This window comes from Diprion similis, chromosome 3 (assembly GCF_021155765.1).
Source record: "Diprion similis isolate iyDipSimi1 chromosome 3, iyDipSimi1.1, whole genome shotgun sequence".
Classification (NCBI taxonomy): domain Eukaryota; kingdom Metazoa; phylum Arthropoda; class Insecta; order Hymenoptera; family Diprionidae; genus Diprion; species Diprion similis.
In genome coordinates this window covers 7,575,013-7,591,261 of record NC_060107.1, presented here as the reverse complement: position 1 = coordinate 7,591,261, position 16,249 = coordinate 7,575,013, and the positions used below count along the sequence as shown (strand labels likewise).

The following is a 16,249-nucleotide window of genomic DNA, read 5'->3' as shown; positions in this document are numbered from 1 at the left end:
ACACACACAAATTCAGGGAATGAGACCCATTTCACAGACGACTGCAACCATCCATCATCTTATATCTTGGCACACAATATTAAATGACTCGAGCCAATTCGATTTTCACAATTGGAACACGTAGCGTCTACAATATTGACAACAAAGCCTGTAACATCCTATATAATAGACATTCATCTTGTTGAAAAGTATTCAGCTTTTCATTCCGGAGATGTGATTAAGAGTTGTTTGCGAATTGCAACTAGGTGTGTCAACCCTTTAATTCACGCCGAGACGCTCGGCGTCTCGTGATTTTTTTTTCTATTTGTTGAACTGCTTTTTTGGTAACAACCGTCGAGATTTATTTATTGCAAAAATAGCACGGGTAATCAAATGTTCGAAATTTGTACTTATTCATGAGAAAAAGGATTTTCTGCTAATTTATTACCGTGAAAATCCGTATTACAGAATTTTTTCACCATTTTTCATGTCATCGTTTTTTATTTTTTTATTCTGTATTGAAAAGTGTCTAAGTTTTATTTCAAGTAATTTTTTGCTCTTCGTCTTCGAACAGACCCAATACGTTATTAATTCGAAGTTTTCCCGTGAAAAGAGTCCGACAAAATACGTCAATCTTTGACAAGAATTTTAAAATGAGAACGAGTTCTACGGTGAACAGAATTGGTTAACATTAACAAGTGCTCAGGCGATTGTTTACATTGTTTTTCAAGCATTGCAAACGCTTAGCACTGTTCGAAAAGTTATTTAAACAAGCGTCTAAACCTGTTGTCAATGTTGAACAATTCTATTCATCCTAGAACTAGTTTTCATTTTCAAATTCTTGTCAAAGATTGACGTATTTTGTCAGTGCCGGTGCACCAGGCGTACCGTTTTATGCATGAATATATAGATTCGACACATATAGGTATATCGTCAGATATTGAGCAAGCGGCAGCAGTGTGCGGGGTAATGAGGCTTCCGAAGAAGAAGAAGAAGAAAAAGGAGGGAAAAACGGTCACGAAACAACCTTGAAAGGTGTTGCAAGATGGTCAATTTATTCTGTATCTTCTCAGTATGTACTGCTAGACGATATATTACTGCAGGTATGTGTAATAGCCTATATATTAGGAATTAGTAGTTTCTCATTCTCTCTCTCTCTCTCTCTCTCTCTCTCTCTCGATGTTTATTATACTTTATTCTCTTTTTCCACGCGAAGAGAGTTAACCCATTTCTTTCTCGCATATAATATGTATCGCTTCGCCACAGTTCTCTGATTATTGGTCGAAGGAATCCCGCATAAGGAAGTTACGCTGACCATATAATACACGGTATGCGTAGGTATATCGAATCCCAATCGTCCAAACGGTAATATATATATATATAATATATATACCAGTGCTGCAGATCACATCCAACGATGATGATGAGAAATTGACGGCCCTCAGAGAAATTTTCTTTCCGTTCTTACGCGCGTTGAAAGGAAGAAAAAGAATTGAAAAAGAAATAAAACAAAATAAAATAAAAATAAGAAAAAATCAACAAATTGGATAAATAACTCTTCACGCACTGAATTCAACGCCCTACTGCCTCGAGCGTTGATGAAACTGTACTTCAGATACCTGCAAACCTTGTAAAACGTGAAGGTTTTTCAATCTTTGAAAAGAATTTTAAAAGTTTAAAAAAAAATCTCTTCACGTAATCGGTATGAGAATTAACCGAAAGGCCGTAACTAGAGTTGCAATGAATATTTTCAATTTTTATTCGTTCAAATTGGTGACCAGAATGGCTTGGTTCGGATCACTTGAAACTGGCAAAATCTTATCATGCAGTGATATTGGTGTCACGGCTGGAATACCGATCGAATAAATTTCGGTCATCATCTAACTAATCACGTTTTGGATCAGACTTGGAGAGTATCGAGTTATTCAAGTTATTTCGACCACTTTGACCATTGGTAGTCAAACGATCCATTTAAAAATTGACCAATTCTCGTATAACATTTGAGCAAGATAAAAATCTTTGTGAGTAATATTAGCGTAATATTGAGCCGATTCGAAACCATCACGAAACTCACTCGTGCAGGATGCAGTGAGAAAAAGTATTGCGGCTAGTCCTATATAAATATATATTTTCTACGCTGGGTTTATAGCCCCTTGATTTCAGCCTCGATATCCATTTTTATACATCGAAACGGTGAAGTTTTATTTATTTTTTTCTTTCAATTTAACGACATTCGTCATAAAATTTCAACACATTATTAATGCAATTTGCATTCGTTTTCACACCCAGCGTTTATAATAATAATAATTATTATGAGTATACAAGCAGACGAAAAAAGAATTTTTCGAAATTTCTTTTTTGCCTAATTGATTCAAAAATTCTTAAAGTTTTTAATCTATTACATACCTATACAATTTCATGCATCGATCGCGTATCTTGGTTTTCGAACTATGAAAACTTGTAACATATTCAATGAATTCACGTCGTTATTTACAGAATTTTCGCCCACTTTGTGCAAGAACAATAACAACAAGAAGAAGTTGAAAACGTTGAGCAGAATCGTGTTCAGTTTAACCAAGAAGTCGTCTCAGAGGGAAGTAATATCGTATACTTTGACTCTGCGCATTGCGATGCAGATGGATATAATGCATATTGTGATACCAGCTACTGCGAATGGAAATAAAATCGCGTGGTACTTGCAGAATAAGAAGTAACTAACAATAAGCCATGCGCGAGATGTGAACCGTAGAAAGGCGGCTCACAGCTGTTGTACTCGAGATTTGTCGCGGTCTGCATAACCACGTGGAAGTATAAGGAGGGTCAGAAAGGACACGCAAATGCGTGCCTCGAATGCCTCGAGTGTTTCCTCCAAGGAAGAAAAGGGTTATTCTACGCTCTTTCGTGACTGAGTTTATAACCGTGGTGAGCTCGAAGGCTTCAGGTTCAACAAGAATTCTCAGTACGGGTGGTAAAAATGAAAAATGCGGAAGGATCGGAAAATAGGATTAATATTTCAAGGGCACCGACATTGGATTTTCAAAAATGAAAAACTATGCTTCACACAGAATTTCAAAGCGTAGGAATAGGTCGAAGTGCAAATATAAAAGTCGAAATTTAGGAAGGTTCAAATATTACAATTTACAATTCGTAGTAATCTTTGTGTGATGAATTGCAGTGAAATTTGAAAGACACACGCATATATATTATATATATACAAGGGTGGACCAAAAAACAAAAAAAAAAAACAAATTTTTTTTCGTTAGTCTTCATGGAAATATCGTTCATGATGATGAAAAAAAATTCTGTAAAAGTTTGAGCTTCTAACATTAATATTAAGAGGTGCCTAATACCGATTTTTCATTTTCCATCTAAAAAACACGGGAATTATTATTATTTTTTTTCAATTTTGGAAGTTTTTCACTCAACAACGGATTATTTTTATAGGAATTTGAATGAACTACAAAAAAGGTGTGTTGCAATTTTTTCATAAATCTACTGGTTCAAAAGTTAAAAAGAATATAAATTTTGTACAATAGTTTACATTAAAAACTTATTTCTTGTCAAGTAATGGAAAATTTTGGGAAAATTTCGATGTTTCAGTAAAGAAAATAAGTTCCGAACCTTAAGAAATATTAAATTTTTTTCATTTTTCAACCATTATTGCATATAGCGGTAATGAAAAAAAAAATCGTAAATATTTGACATAAATAATTTTTTAACCTTAAATAACTTTTGAAGCAGTAGATTTATGAAAAAATTACAAAAATATGTATTGTTATTTACGACACGCAATTTCGTTGTTGAGTAATAAAATTCGAAAAAAAAAAAAAAAATTCTGTGTTATTTAAACGAGAAATGGAAAATCGTAAATAGGCACCCCTTAATATTAATATTAAGAGCTGAAACTTGAACAGAATTTTTTTTTCGGCATCTTGAACGATATTTTCACTGTGACTAACGAAACAAAAAATAGTCATATTTTTGTCTCATGCTAATATATGTATCATATAATATACCTGTGCATAGAAAGAAGTCTGCAGGTTATTGTATTCAAAGTGCCGTTGTCATTGTTACAATAATATATACATATAGCGGATACGAACATATGCGTGATTCTTTTTCTTCTCACTTAGTGAATAATAATCTATATGCAACAGGTTATAATACTAGAACAATTAAGAAATGAAAAACACGTATATTCTCAAGAAATCACATTATTATCAGAATAATTGCAGTGGTGATTCGATCTCTTTTTTTTTTTTTATTTATAATACAGAGTTTCAGTATAAAATCGCGTGTATTATATAGGGTGAGATCCTGCGAGTAACTCTGCACACGACAAAACGTGTGGATCAGGAACTAAAAAACGCAAAGAGAATAGAAGGAGAAGGCGAGAACGAAAATAATCTTAAAAAGAATTAAGAAATTTTTATAGATATGTACAGCGACGAAAAATTCTACCTTACCCTGTGTGCAGTGCATTGTTTGTAAGTACGAAAAATCCGAGGTTTTCAACAATTCCTCGGTTATTGAACGCCCGACAATTTTCCGCTTCAATTCCCCCGATCGCGACACGCTTGTTGACGGTATATTAAAACAGTGCAAATTCTTTTTTACTTTCTTTCTTTCTTTCTTTCTTTCTTTCTTTCTTCAGATTTTCTTTTTACTGATAAACCGATCGTGCTGCATCCGCACCGGTATATAAATCTTGACTTGTGTTACCAACCGCAGAAATAACCGCAAATCGAATGATACAGACAATTTAACATCGTGATCGCTCAAACTGTTTCGTCAAAATAATCCTTTCATTACGTGATATACCGATGCTGAAATTTTTATAAAAATTTACCACTTTTTACAATATATTATATTCTAATTCCTTTTTTACACTTGTCAGTGGTATGTGTACTATATATACTTCACATAACGTGAATTTTAAAAATCATCGAAATATTGTAAAAAGGAATTACTGGTAAGAAAAACTTTACAAATAAATATTAAAATGAAAAAAAGTTCGTACCATTCGTTGAAAAAAGAAAATACAAAAGCAAAAATGTGTTACGTTTAATCAACGATACATTTTCAACTGTACCGAATGTATATTAGGAAGTAAAATTTATTTCTTAGAAATAAGTAGATAGTACGATAAACTTAAAATTTGAATTCGAGGTCCGTAACGGGTTTTTAAAACGGGCAAACGGGCCGATTTGGCCCTTTTTACTTTGTTCATTAGTAAAACAATATTTCTCAGGCGTTACTCTCGACGAAGACAGTCCCGTTTTGAATCCATTCAAGCTTTCTTGAAGCCAGGTTGAAATTTCGTTGTACCCAGACGGTGATTCCCTTGATTTTCAAGTACCTAGCCCGGATTAATTAACGTGGGAATAATGGGTTCCTAATGGTTATTAGACGCCTGCTTTTCAGACCGTGAACCGTGCCGTGCATACAGAGATCGGGGCTCGTCTAGGAATTGCAAAACGAATGACAGGCGTGCGGTATGTACATGGTATATCCCATGGTTTCCAGAGAGAGAGAGAGAGAGAGAGAGAGAGAGAGAGAGAGAGATAGAGATAAGGATACTTTGGAGTGAATTAAATTACAGAAAGCCTGCGGCAATTCTCGCGTGAGGATCGTGAGCGTGAAAATAATAAAAGATTGTTAAATATGAATGATCTCCTCGTTTTCACCGCGAGGAATGAATAAACGACGAAAAAAAAAAATGTATATATATTGGGCAACAGAATTCTAGGAGAAGAATAACAAAGTTAAGAAACAAAGAACAGATAAAATAGAAAAAGATAAAGGAAATCAACGCTTCAAATAGCCTTCTATAATATCACCCAATTCGATACACCCCCCCGCCCCCCTTGACACTATAAAAATAGTGTAATAAATTTTATAATAAAAAATTAAATAATACATTTTTACGGAGTTAAGGATGCTTATTGTTGTTTTCTTTTTTTTTTATTACTATTTTTTTTTTTTCATTTAGTTCCAACATTTTCAATTCAAATACGTGAACGAAAATGAAGAGGTGATTGTTCTTCTGAATATCGACAGGAATAATCGTATTATGGCCCGCGTATTACCTTATGTAAGATATTTGCGAGGCGATCGTTTTTCGCGATTCTTTTTTTACTTTTCTTTCATAAATTGCAGGGCCTGGTTGCCGCAGCGACTGGTTCGCGAGTCGAGGAGCGAGTAAAAGCGATTTTTACCGAAAGTATCGATCCAGTTGATTAATGGGACGACGTATAAGACGAGGGTAACAATTTCGACGAAAATAACCCGTCGGGCTTGTAACCTACCTGCAGGATAATTCTGCACGCTTCAAGTCACGTAGCTGCACGTTCAGTTTTATAAACTTTGCAGATGAATCAGGCGATCGAACGATTCAGATACGTGTAATAAAAATGGCAGGCGGGTACATTTTTTTTTATTTTATAATTATTGCTTCGTTAACTGTTTAATGTTCTCGTTAGTAAATACACAAAACGTTTGTTTTCTTCCGAGGTATTTCTATGCTATACATATATAAATGCAACTTCGAGCCCTAAATTCTGTCTCATTTTTTCTTATTCCTGAATAACAATTAATTTCAAAGATGATATATTAACTTTTTTACTGTCTTTCTAACCGAGATGGACTGCACGTTTCATTCGGACAAAAAAATCAGCTTCAACTTTAACGAGTAAATTCATCAATTACACAAGTAGTACGAAAAAAAAGAAAAAATTTCAAAACTCATCCAACTTTCGACAGTGATGGAAATTTTTTATTTATTTATTTTTTTTTTTTACCATTTTCAAAGTAATTTATAAACGAGTTTCAATTAGAAGAAAGAAAAAAAAAATAGAAAACGTTAGAGCAATTTATCCGCAAGTAAAGGAATTATGTATCAGACAAAAAAGAAGATCAAGGACCACATATAGTGTAATAAAATAATGACTCTATTAAATCTATAAAAAAAAGCGTCGATTCTGAGGAGAGATGCAAAATTGATCAACATGTATGTACATTAAAATTCCGGTTTGGGTCGCGGAGTTCGCACGAATTCACACGCGTTAAACGCACCATATTATACGATGTTATTCGTAAACACCCATACTTACAATTAAATATATTAACCATACGCGTTACGTTGTATAACCGATCGATAGATCCAATTCTCGGCGATCTCCGAATTGATTGATAGTATACATGATCGCTAGATCGATGCAGATAATAACTTGATCCATTCCGCGATAGATTGGAATTATTATAACTATTATTATTATTATTAGATCATGGGTCATAAGAACTATTATTATTATAATTTATCGTAGTGTTTTTAATCGTTATTAAATTTCGTCGATGTAATGAAGCTGAATTAATTTTCAGATGTTTTCGCTCAGAATTATGAAATGTGATAAATAATCTTTACTTCTCGATTTCATTTTTTTTTTTATCGTGTATGCATTTCTAGTTCATATAAGCAATTTCCTATAGTTATATACACAACTTTCAGAAGCTTTTCATAAGGTTTCGGAAAGATTTCAACACTACACGATGCATCAAATTTTTAGATAAATATTTAAATAATCTTGATAAATATTACCGCACAGTTGTTGGAAGAAAATTTCAAACTCTTCCTAATATTTGTCTAAAAGATAAACAAAAAAACAAAACATTTACCCATTTGCAATATTTAGTCTGCAATCCGTTATGCCTATCATTTTCATCACTGTTTATTCAGTCATAATATTCCCTGTTTAGTCGAAACAAATTTTATTTTAATTTAATTCGATTATAACTTGGAAGAGTTTTAACAACACAATTTTTCTATCAAAATTTGTGGAAAAATGCTTTCCTTTTAAATAAATTCTCTCTTTCAATAATATCAATTATTACAATCTTGTCACAATTTTTTCATTAAAATCTCTCAATTATCACATCACGTATAACATTTTAATACCGCGACAAATGTAAACGTACGTAATAATAAACGTCAAATTTTTCTCTAAATGCACATTTTCTCGCCACAGAATGTCTTGATACTGCATAATTTAAACTTAAATACGTATATTAACAGCGCTAACGGTTAAAGCTGTTGAAGCGATGTTTAAAATTCCAGAACGCGTCGACGTGCAGCTTGCTGAAGAAGTTATATGACATAATAAGAGCTTCATATATATATATATATATATATATATACATGCCTATACATATAGACACACCAGCTAATACCTACCGATATGAATATATCGTCCGCAAGCGATTAATAAATCGATCCTAATGGCGAACGTGAGGGCTATCAATATTAATTTAGCAATTAAAATAACAAATGGCTTTGAATTTTTATCTCGTTCTCTCAGCTCTGAAACTGCAATTAGATTTCCTTATTAATCAAATTTATTACCGTCGATTAAATGAGCTATTATGCTATCGTTAAGTTTTCAAAGAAGAAAAAACAAAAAAAAAATTACCCGTTTTGTATACACATTCCAAAAACATGAATAAAACAAGAATGAAATGCAAAAATCGAACATATTCTGCACAGGATTCTGATAATTTTTCAGTAACTTCCGCTGGTAAAGTGAATTTTTTTTGTTTTTTTTTTGTTTTTCTTCTTCAAACAATATTTGAGTGTACACGTGATCTATTTGTAAAAATTTCCCCGATCTTCTGAATACGTTTTAACTCTCGATAAATATTTAGGTACAATATTCTCGACTTTAGTGCGTGAGAGGGAATTGAAATTTTCAAGAAAAGAAAAAGGAATTAAAAGAAAGAAAAGAAATATCGTTTAATTATTTTTACCAAGAATCCGAAAGAGATTTCAACTATCCTAAAAAACAGAGTTTTACCAGAATCTGATTAAGTATAACTAATTCTAATAAAGTAAATATGTCAATCTAACTATTTACACGTCAAAGACGGCTGTGCTTGTGATTCAGAGCGCGACAACAGCTGTCCGCAGCTGCATAGCTAGCTCGGCTCACATTTTATCGCGTCTTACAACCGCAATTTTAAGCCAATTTTTGTCTTACATCTCGTGTACCACGTGCCTAATTCAATCTTGCGATACTGAAACTGCAGGCCTTCAGAGCTATACATATGCATATACATACATATAATAAGCGGCTTTCCTGCAAGGAGGAATCAGGGTCAGAAAGAACGAGAATTCTCTCGAGATGATTTTTTTCATCCTTTTTTCCGTTTCATTGTTTCGCAAATTTAACTTAAATTCTTACTAGCATCATCAGACGTCAACAGCCCACGTGTAGGTACAGAGTTTATAAAAATTATTGATAAAAATAATGGAGGATAGAATTTACCGACACGAAACGGCCAATGACCATCTGCAGTGGCGATGAACTCCGGAAAGCTCCAATCAGAAGAAGATCAATGAGCTACAGATCAGATGCCGATCTTAATTTATCTTATGGTTCGACTTATTCGTCGGTCTAACGATCATTCGGACAACCATTCACTGTGCATATCTATATACATGTATACATATGTATATATGTATAGATATTTTTTTACACTCGACTATTTTTCGATCGCTCTTTCAGGTCCGACGATTCAATTTTTTATAAAATTAAATACAGGAAGAGTTATTTCGTATTTTGAATTGACGGCTCTTTGTTCCGTTAGCTATTATTATACATTACAGATAAATTATAGATGAAACAGCTACACGCAACGCAATTTTTAACAGCCTTGCAGATACTTTGATCCTAATTCGGGAGACTCCCGAACGATTGACGATTCATACGCTATCATACGTGATGTAATCGGAACCGGTTAATTTTTTAGTGTATATAACACTTTACACGCGCTGCACAAAATTTCATACATTATTTACTATATTTTTTTTAGCTAATTGCCAGAAAGAAAAGGGAATAAAATTTTATCTAAACAATCTATTCATAAAAGTAAGAAAACTTGCAGAACGTCGCATTAAATATGAAAAAGATAACGAAAAAAAGAGGAGTTTATAACGATGTTGAGAGGTGTAGAAAAATCGAAACGTTTTGTGTGAATATAAGATAATCGAGGAAATATACAACAAAAATCTCTGCCGATCAAATTTAATTGCCAGATCATGTGATGGAAGGAGAGAATTAAAACGGAATTAGAAAAACAAGGTGGCCAGTAGATAAGCTTTGAAGATCTGAGAATCGCGTGATATGGGTATAAATAATGATAATAATTCACAGATAAATATGCATAAAATGCGGTTCGTCAGTTTGGAAATGTAGGTTTAGAGGATGATGCGTTTTCATCTGGAACATGGCTAATGGACGAGTTATAAGAGATTAACCGAGATGACAGGCAAGAGAGATCGAACCAGTTGAGAGTAAAGGCCTATTTCACGCCGACGCGACATCCTATTACCCCCGATGTATGTATACATACATACATTATACATATTGTATGGATCGTTTCACGGAACCTGAAGCCGAATATCACCCTCGAAAGTTTTTGATTTTATTCACCTTTTAGTGGAATACATGCGGCAAGGCATCAGATAAAAAGAAGCGTGAAAAAAACAAACTACTTTACTACTTTCGTTGCAATCGATCGATTAACGAGATCACTATTCGTGTGTATAATTATTCTTGAAAAAATTAACGCGGTGAACTTTTCGCGAAGAAAACAAAAATTTCAAGTCCTGTACAGAGCGAAGATAAACGTGTGTCATTCGGTTTAAGTTTCATCAAAATTGATTATGATTAACAACGCAGTGTGTAAGGAGAGAATGAAACGGAAAATAATGAGGATCGCGAATAGTTCGATATGGTATGGAATGCCCCATATATATATATACATATATATATATATATATATATATATATATATATACCCTTGTAATTATGTACAGTCGAACCGCGTACACAACGAAGAAGATGTAAGGACAAAAAGTGACCGGATAGTAATTACAAATTCATACACGGCCCATAAAAGGCATTTGTTTATCTTGTTACACTCCTATTCGTGACTCGTAATAAGCCGCCTAGGAATTTGTCCGATCAACGGAAGAAGAAGAAGAAGAAGAAGAAGAAGAAGAGGAAGAAACGTGGAGTTGTTTTAACTACTGCCGTTCTCTGACGCGCAGGTGAAATCGGAAAAGATCTATCCAGATCGGACAGCCATGTCCGGGTTGATGCCGAGACAAGGCTTGACCAATTACAGAGCAGGTAACGAGCTCAGTTGTTGCATGTAAAAACCTACACAGAGATGGCTTAATTCTTTAGCTGCAAACCAGCCTCGGAATCCACTACAATCACTTCTGCCAATGGGAAGAGACGCTGGTTTTATTAGCAAAATTCTTTGTAATTCTTGTATCACTTGTAACGAGGGATTCAGGTTTAATTAACAGTGAAATTCATTAACGCTGTTTTGGATTATTATTTTAAATAAGTTACTTAAGAATTATGTTCTTTTCGATGTTCAAACGAGGAAACGATCGAACGTGAATAAAATTTGTTGAAACCTAGCTCGTGTAACGTCAACTAAATGTGAACTCTTTCATGAGAAGATGTAAGATTCCGCTGCATATGATTCATTCCAAGGCCATTGGCATGCTGAAGCTACCTTTTTTTTCAAACTGATTTTCAACTACGATTTTCGTGGATAAAAAATGATTATCAATATAAAAAAAAAATTTCATTTAATTCGGAAGTGTACTTATTAAGCTTAACAAAGCCTATATAAATATTAACGGTTAAAAGGTATTAAAAATTTTTTTTGTCAGCTGGATAGACCCCTTAATGTTACTGTGCGTATTAATAGGCTGGACAAGGAGTAAATTTGAATTTTGTATAAATTTTATAGAAGCCAGCTGATTTTTGAAGAGTGTTCGATGATCGATATTCCTAAAATTGTAATGGAATGTGGAGGAATTTCAAACTAGAGAAAAAAAAATTCGTGCCAAAATCCCCTCAGAAATCGTCGGTTATTGATTTTTAGAAATATTTTCATGCTCCGTTTGTTTAGATGTCACGAGTGACCCGGGTTACATGCAGAGCGTATAACAGTTAGTTATTTATCCACGAGTTCGCGAAGATCGCGATAGAGACTAACGTGAAAGTGTATTGTATAAAAAGAGAACGAATGATGCACGTAAAACATTTCGACCGGTAAATCAATAGTTCGTTTGAAAGTTGTCGCGAGTACGAAAATCAATTTGCATGTAAAGTAGGTGAACGTATACAATTTTTGCTCCATCTTTAACCAAGAAAGAAACCACATTCTTGCCAATCCGAAGTTTCGGGTGGTATGGAACAGCAAAAAATAACTAACGAATTAGCCGACTGATTCGCACGTAGACTTGTAATTATTTGCACTGTGTGTTGGCTTGTGTGGTAAAAACTTCACGAGTCCAAGCACAATATTGCTTACTGAGTTTAAGCAAACCGTATTCAAATCATTCTGATCCGCAATTTTTTACTTTAATTATGCATGCAGTTGCTATCCGTAAATTGAATACATCAATTATATTTGACACTGTTTCAAGTTTCACATAGACCCCGATGAAGGATACAAAAAACGCGATTGAAGCGCGTGAAGAAATGTACTAACATTTTTTATGCTTTTGTGTGATCTAGTGTGTTTTTTGTCTCTCATTTCTGAAGATTAGAATATTTGAGTAATCTTGATTAGAGGCGAATTTTTAACCGTGGGGAATAATTTGATACTGACCATTGATTGTATATAATATATCGCGAAAATACAAAGATTAATCAAATTCAGAAACTAATTTATTTAGTTTGAGAATGATGATATGCTAAGAAATGCGTCAACTTATACTAAATATTATTATATAAATTTTTAAATCAAGTGTAATGTGACTCGGTAAGCGTTCGAAAGACGAATGCACAGTCTTTATCATCAGAGACGCAAAGCTTCATCAGGTATGTCGGCATCAGCTCGACAATCGGTAAAAGCTTATACAGTCTTGTCGACACAGGGAACATTAACACAACCATCTACGAAACGCGAAGTATCAAGTCCACGCGTGCAAGATGAGGTGGTTACGACGTTCGTAATGTTTTTTAGAGATATGTGTTATTATCACATACAGATAATAATAAATGGAAATAAGATTGAAATTCATGTGAAAAAAGTTCACGTGTGTCCAATGCCACCATAAATTCTCAAGTGTCATACTCCATATGTTTTTATATCACATTTTTCCCTTGCCGAACAAATTCTTCTTTGATTCTATAGTAGTTTAAAGTTCATAATTTGTACAACAGAAATCCGTTGGGCTGCAAGTTTGCCAGTATTTCGAAGTTATCTTTGATAAAGATATTTCAACGGCGTGTTCGTTACAGAATTTTGCAACAATGAACGATCAGATCAACACGATGCGAGAACGAAATCTGAATACTATGAATAGTACTTGAGAAATAAATCTGATCATTGATCAAAATAGCAGCTGTATAGTTTAGATTCATGATCCACTCAGTTTACCAGCTTTACGTAAGTTAAAATAAGATTTTCAGTACAAAAACTCAAAAAACGTGAGTATCGTTTTATTCCACGTATATTGGTGCCACAGGATTATCAAAAACTCATTCATTCCCATAAATTGTCCTCATTATCAATCCGGTTGAGAGCGTTGCTCCACACACCTTCACATCTACGTAGAGGCACGAATGACGTTAAAAGTTGCAAGCACTCAGTCCAAGATCCGAATTTTGCAAGCTGAATCTCTGTGTGCTAATTTATGTCTTTAATCAGGCTCTTGTATGAGCAAGCTCGTTAAATATCACTCACCAAGATTTTTTGTATCACTGACGTGTTGCGAACGCCACTCGTTTGAGCGAATCACAATTTCGTCACATTCAATCACTGTCTTGAACAATGAACAGCACATATTTTTCAAGCAATACGATACCGCTATTCGTTACATTTGATAACAACACGTTGACAAACTCTGTTCCGGATTTGAAATTCTTTCGCAAAATCCAACGAGTTTGCAATTGACTTGTCTCAATTCAACGCACAGACTAGCTGTGTGGATTTCGAGAATTGTTTAGATTTTGCTGCCACTTCAAGCGCCAGAGTAAGCACAAGAAATAAAGGTAAACACAACGCCAGCTCTGCTGGATCAGTGGGGCGAAGAAAAAAAAACATATACTACAATATGACAAACACATTGACAATACTGACTCACCGACTGCTGGACGCCTGCAGAATGTCCACCAGCTTCGTTGCTCTGCATTCGTGGTGACATTGCATTGTCCATTAAGGCTGCGCGACACTCAAATCACTTCATACAACGGCGTTCATTTTTTTTCTGTATAGTTTGGAGAGAGATAGGCTGAACTTATTGTTAGTTTAAACCGCGATTAACGTTTGAGGAATCGAATCTAAGACGTCAAGATATGGCTCATTTGACCTTTGGCGTATTCCGCATCGTAGCATGATTAAATCGTATTCAAACAACAATCTTTGACTGCATTCTTCATTCAACACAACAATACACACTTACACTCCGGAAAATGGATAATAACACGCATCAGAGACCGCGAGAAAACGTCCTGACTTACCGACGTTCTGAAGTTCTCTGCCGACTGGCGACTCGCTTTTTTCCCCTAGTTCGCAAGATGGCGGCCCTCGGCAATCTTCGTGTATGTCCGCCGTTTCTATGCGACGACGCTTTTGAATTTCCAAATGCTACGTGAGCCCGAATATAAGTCGGCCCCCAATTTTTGACCTCTGGTTTAGGACTTTTTTTGGATCCGGATATAAGTCGAAATTACAGAATACTCTAGCTTTTGCTTCATTTCTCGCCAATCGCGTGCATTTTTCTCTGATATACCGTATTTGAACGCAGTTCGGCAATTGTTGGTATTTTCGGCTTGCCGCACAACTATTAGTTTAAAGTTCGCATCATAACTATGACGAACGTTTTTGTTCACTTGATTTGTCTGTGAACCCTTACACTCCACTCTATCCGCACTCGAAACATGCATTTTTTCAATTATTACACGCACGAAACATCGTACGAGAAAATTTGTTTCTTGTTTCTTCCAACTTCAGACTGATGCTTTGAAAAAATTGAAGCACGAACTTTCGATCTTCGAGATCAGGCGCGCACGCGCAGTGTTCGAATACTGCATTGCGAGAGTATTACAATCATCGGTCGATAACGAAACTTCTGGCTGGTAATGCAAATCCCCTAAAAAGTCAGGGTAATGTCGCATACCAAAAACCTCGACTTATATTCGGGCCGACTTGGTATTCTGTTTTTTAAAATAACAATAAATTTTTTTCATTTATTTAGCGTCACCTGTTGAAGTCGAAAGTTAGATCGACACGTCCGACACGTTATGAATAGAATTGTTTCCCTTTATTGTAACCTGCACGACCACCTGTCATTTGTTTTACTGTTTGACAGCTCTGCGGTCATTTTCACTCCAAATCGATTGACGCGGTAAACGCTGTTTTATAATGGCAACGGAAAAGGACTTGATCAATGGTAAAGCGCAAAAAAATTTATTTCTATGTGAAAATATTATAGCTTGCACGAATATATCTCCATGCTATCATAACTCCTGGCGTTCTTTCATTGATGCTACACTACTTTTGTGCCATTAAATATTTTTTTTTTTTTCTAGCTGTGAGAGATTCTTTGGAGGCAGATGGCAAGCTGGGAAGTATGAAGGCAGAAATGCGCACAGAGGTAATGAAGCTTCTGGATGGGTCAAGCAAAAATCAAAAATCCACTCGTCCGCATCCTCCACACGATATTCTAGTCCTTAATGAACTAATTCGTGAATACCTAGATTGGATTGGCTATAAGTACACGTCGACGGTATTGATGGCGGGTAAATCTACTCATATTTTGATATTTCGAAAAAAAATTGCTGCCACTGCTCTTTATCAATGCCACTAATAAAACTTGAAAGAAAAACTTTGTTTACATTACTTCGCTGACAAAGTCACTCGGTAATTTGAGGATTATCTTCACTCTGATGTTCCAGAATGTGAGCTCCCAAAGCAGCCGATAGAGCGGACTTTCTTGGCCCAAGATTTGGGAGTAAAAGAGAATGACAAGACCAAGAGTTCACCTTTGCTGTTCAGTCTCGTGGAGACCTTTAAGACTCTCAAAAATACTTGAGATCTTTTGAATGTACTTGAGATATGGAACAGTGTTATATTTTCTTATTGTGTATTTATACTCATTTTATAATAAAAGTGGTATTTCCTGATCGCATTGCAATTGACGTAGTTTTTTTCGATTACCTCTATATCTTCAAACTATTTAAAT

General features: G+C 34.8%; 2 protein-coding genes across 3 annotated transcripts in view; one reads left to right on the top strand and one right to left on the bottom strand.

Moving 5' to 3' along the window:
- The window catches only part of LOC124403986, a 44,810-nt gene extending 30,278 nt beyond the window's left edge, over positions 1–14,532 (bottom strand). The window contains exon 1 of the mRNA XM_046877765.1: positions 14,150–14,532. The gene's annotated coding sequence lies outside the window, so the exon portion shown is untranslated. The remainder of the gene's footprint in view (positions 1–14,149) is intronic.
- A 642-nt stretch (positions 14,533–15,174) lies between these two features.
- Positions 15,175–16,201, top strand: LOC124404058 (centrosomal protein 20). 2 transcript variants are annotated; one of them, XM_046877877.1, is made up of 4 exons: positions 15,175–15,216; positions 15,377–15,457; positions 15,597–15,806; positions 15,963–16,201. In XM_046877877.1, the coding sequence occupies exons 2-4, from the start codon at positions 15,430–15,432 to the stop codon at positions 16,097–16,099; spliced, it is 375 nt and encodes a 124-aa protein (XP_046733833.1). In that variant the 5' UTR covers positions 15,175–15,216; positions 15,377–15,429; the 3' UTR covers positions 16,100–16,201. The 2 variants fall into 2 exon arrangements, with proteins under 2 accessions (XP_046733833.1, XP_046733832.1); XM_046877876.1 differs by lacking the exon at positions 15,175–15,216 and having other exon boundaries at positions 15,251–15,457.
- Positions 16,202–16,249: the final 48 nt, after the last annotated feature.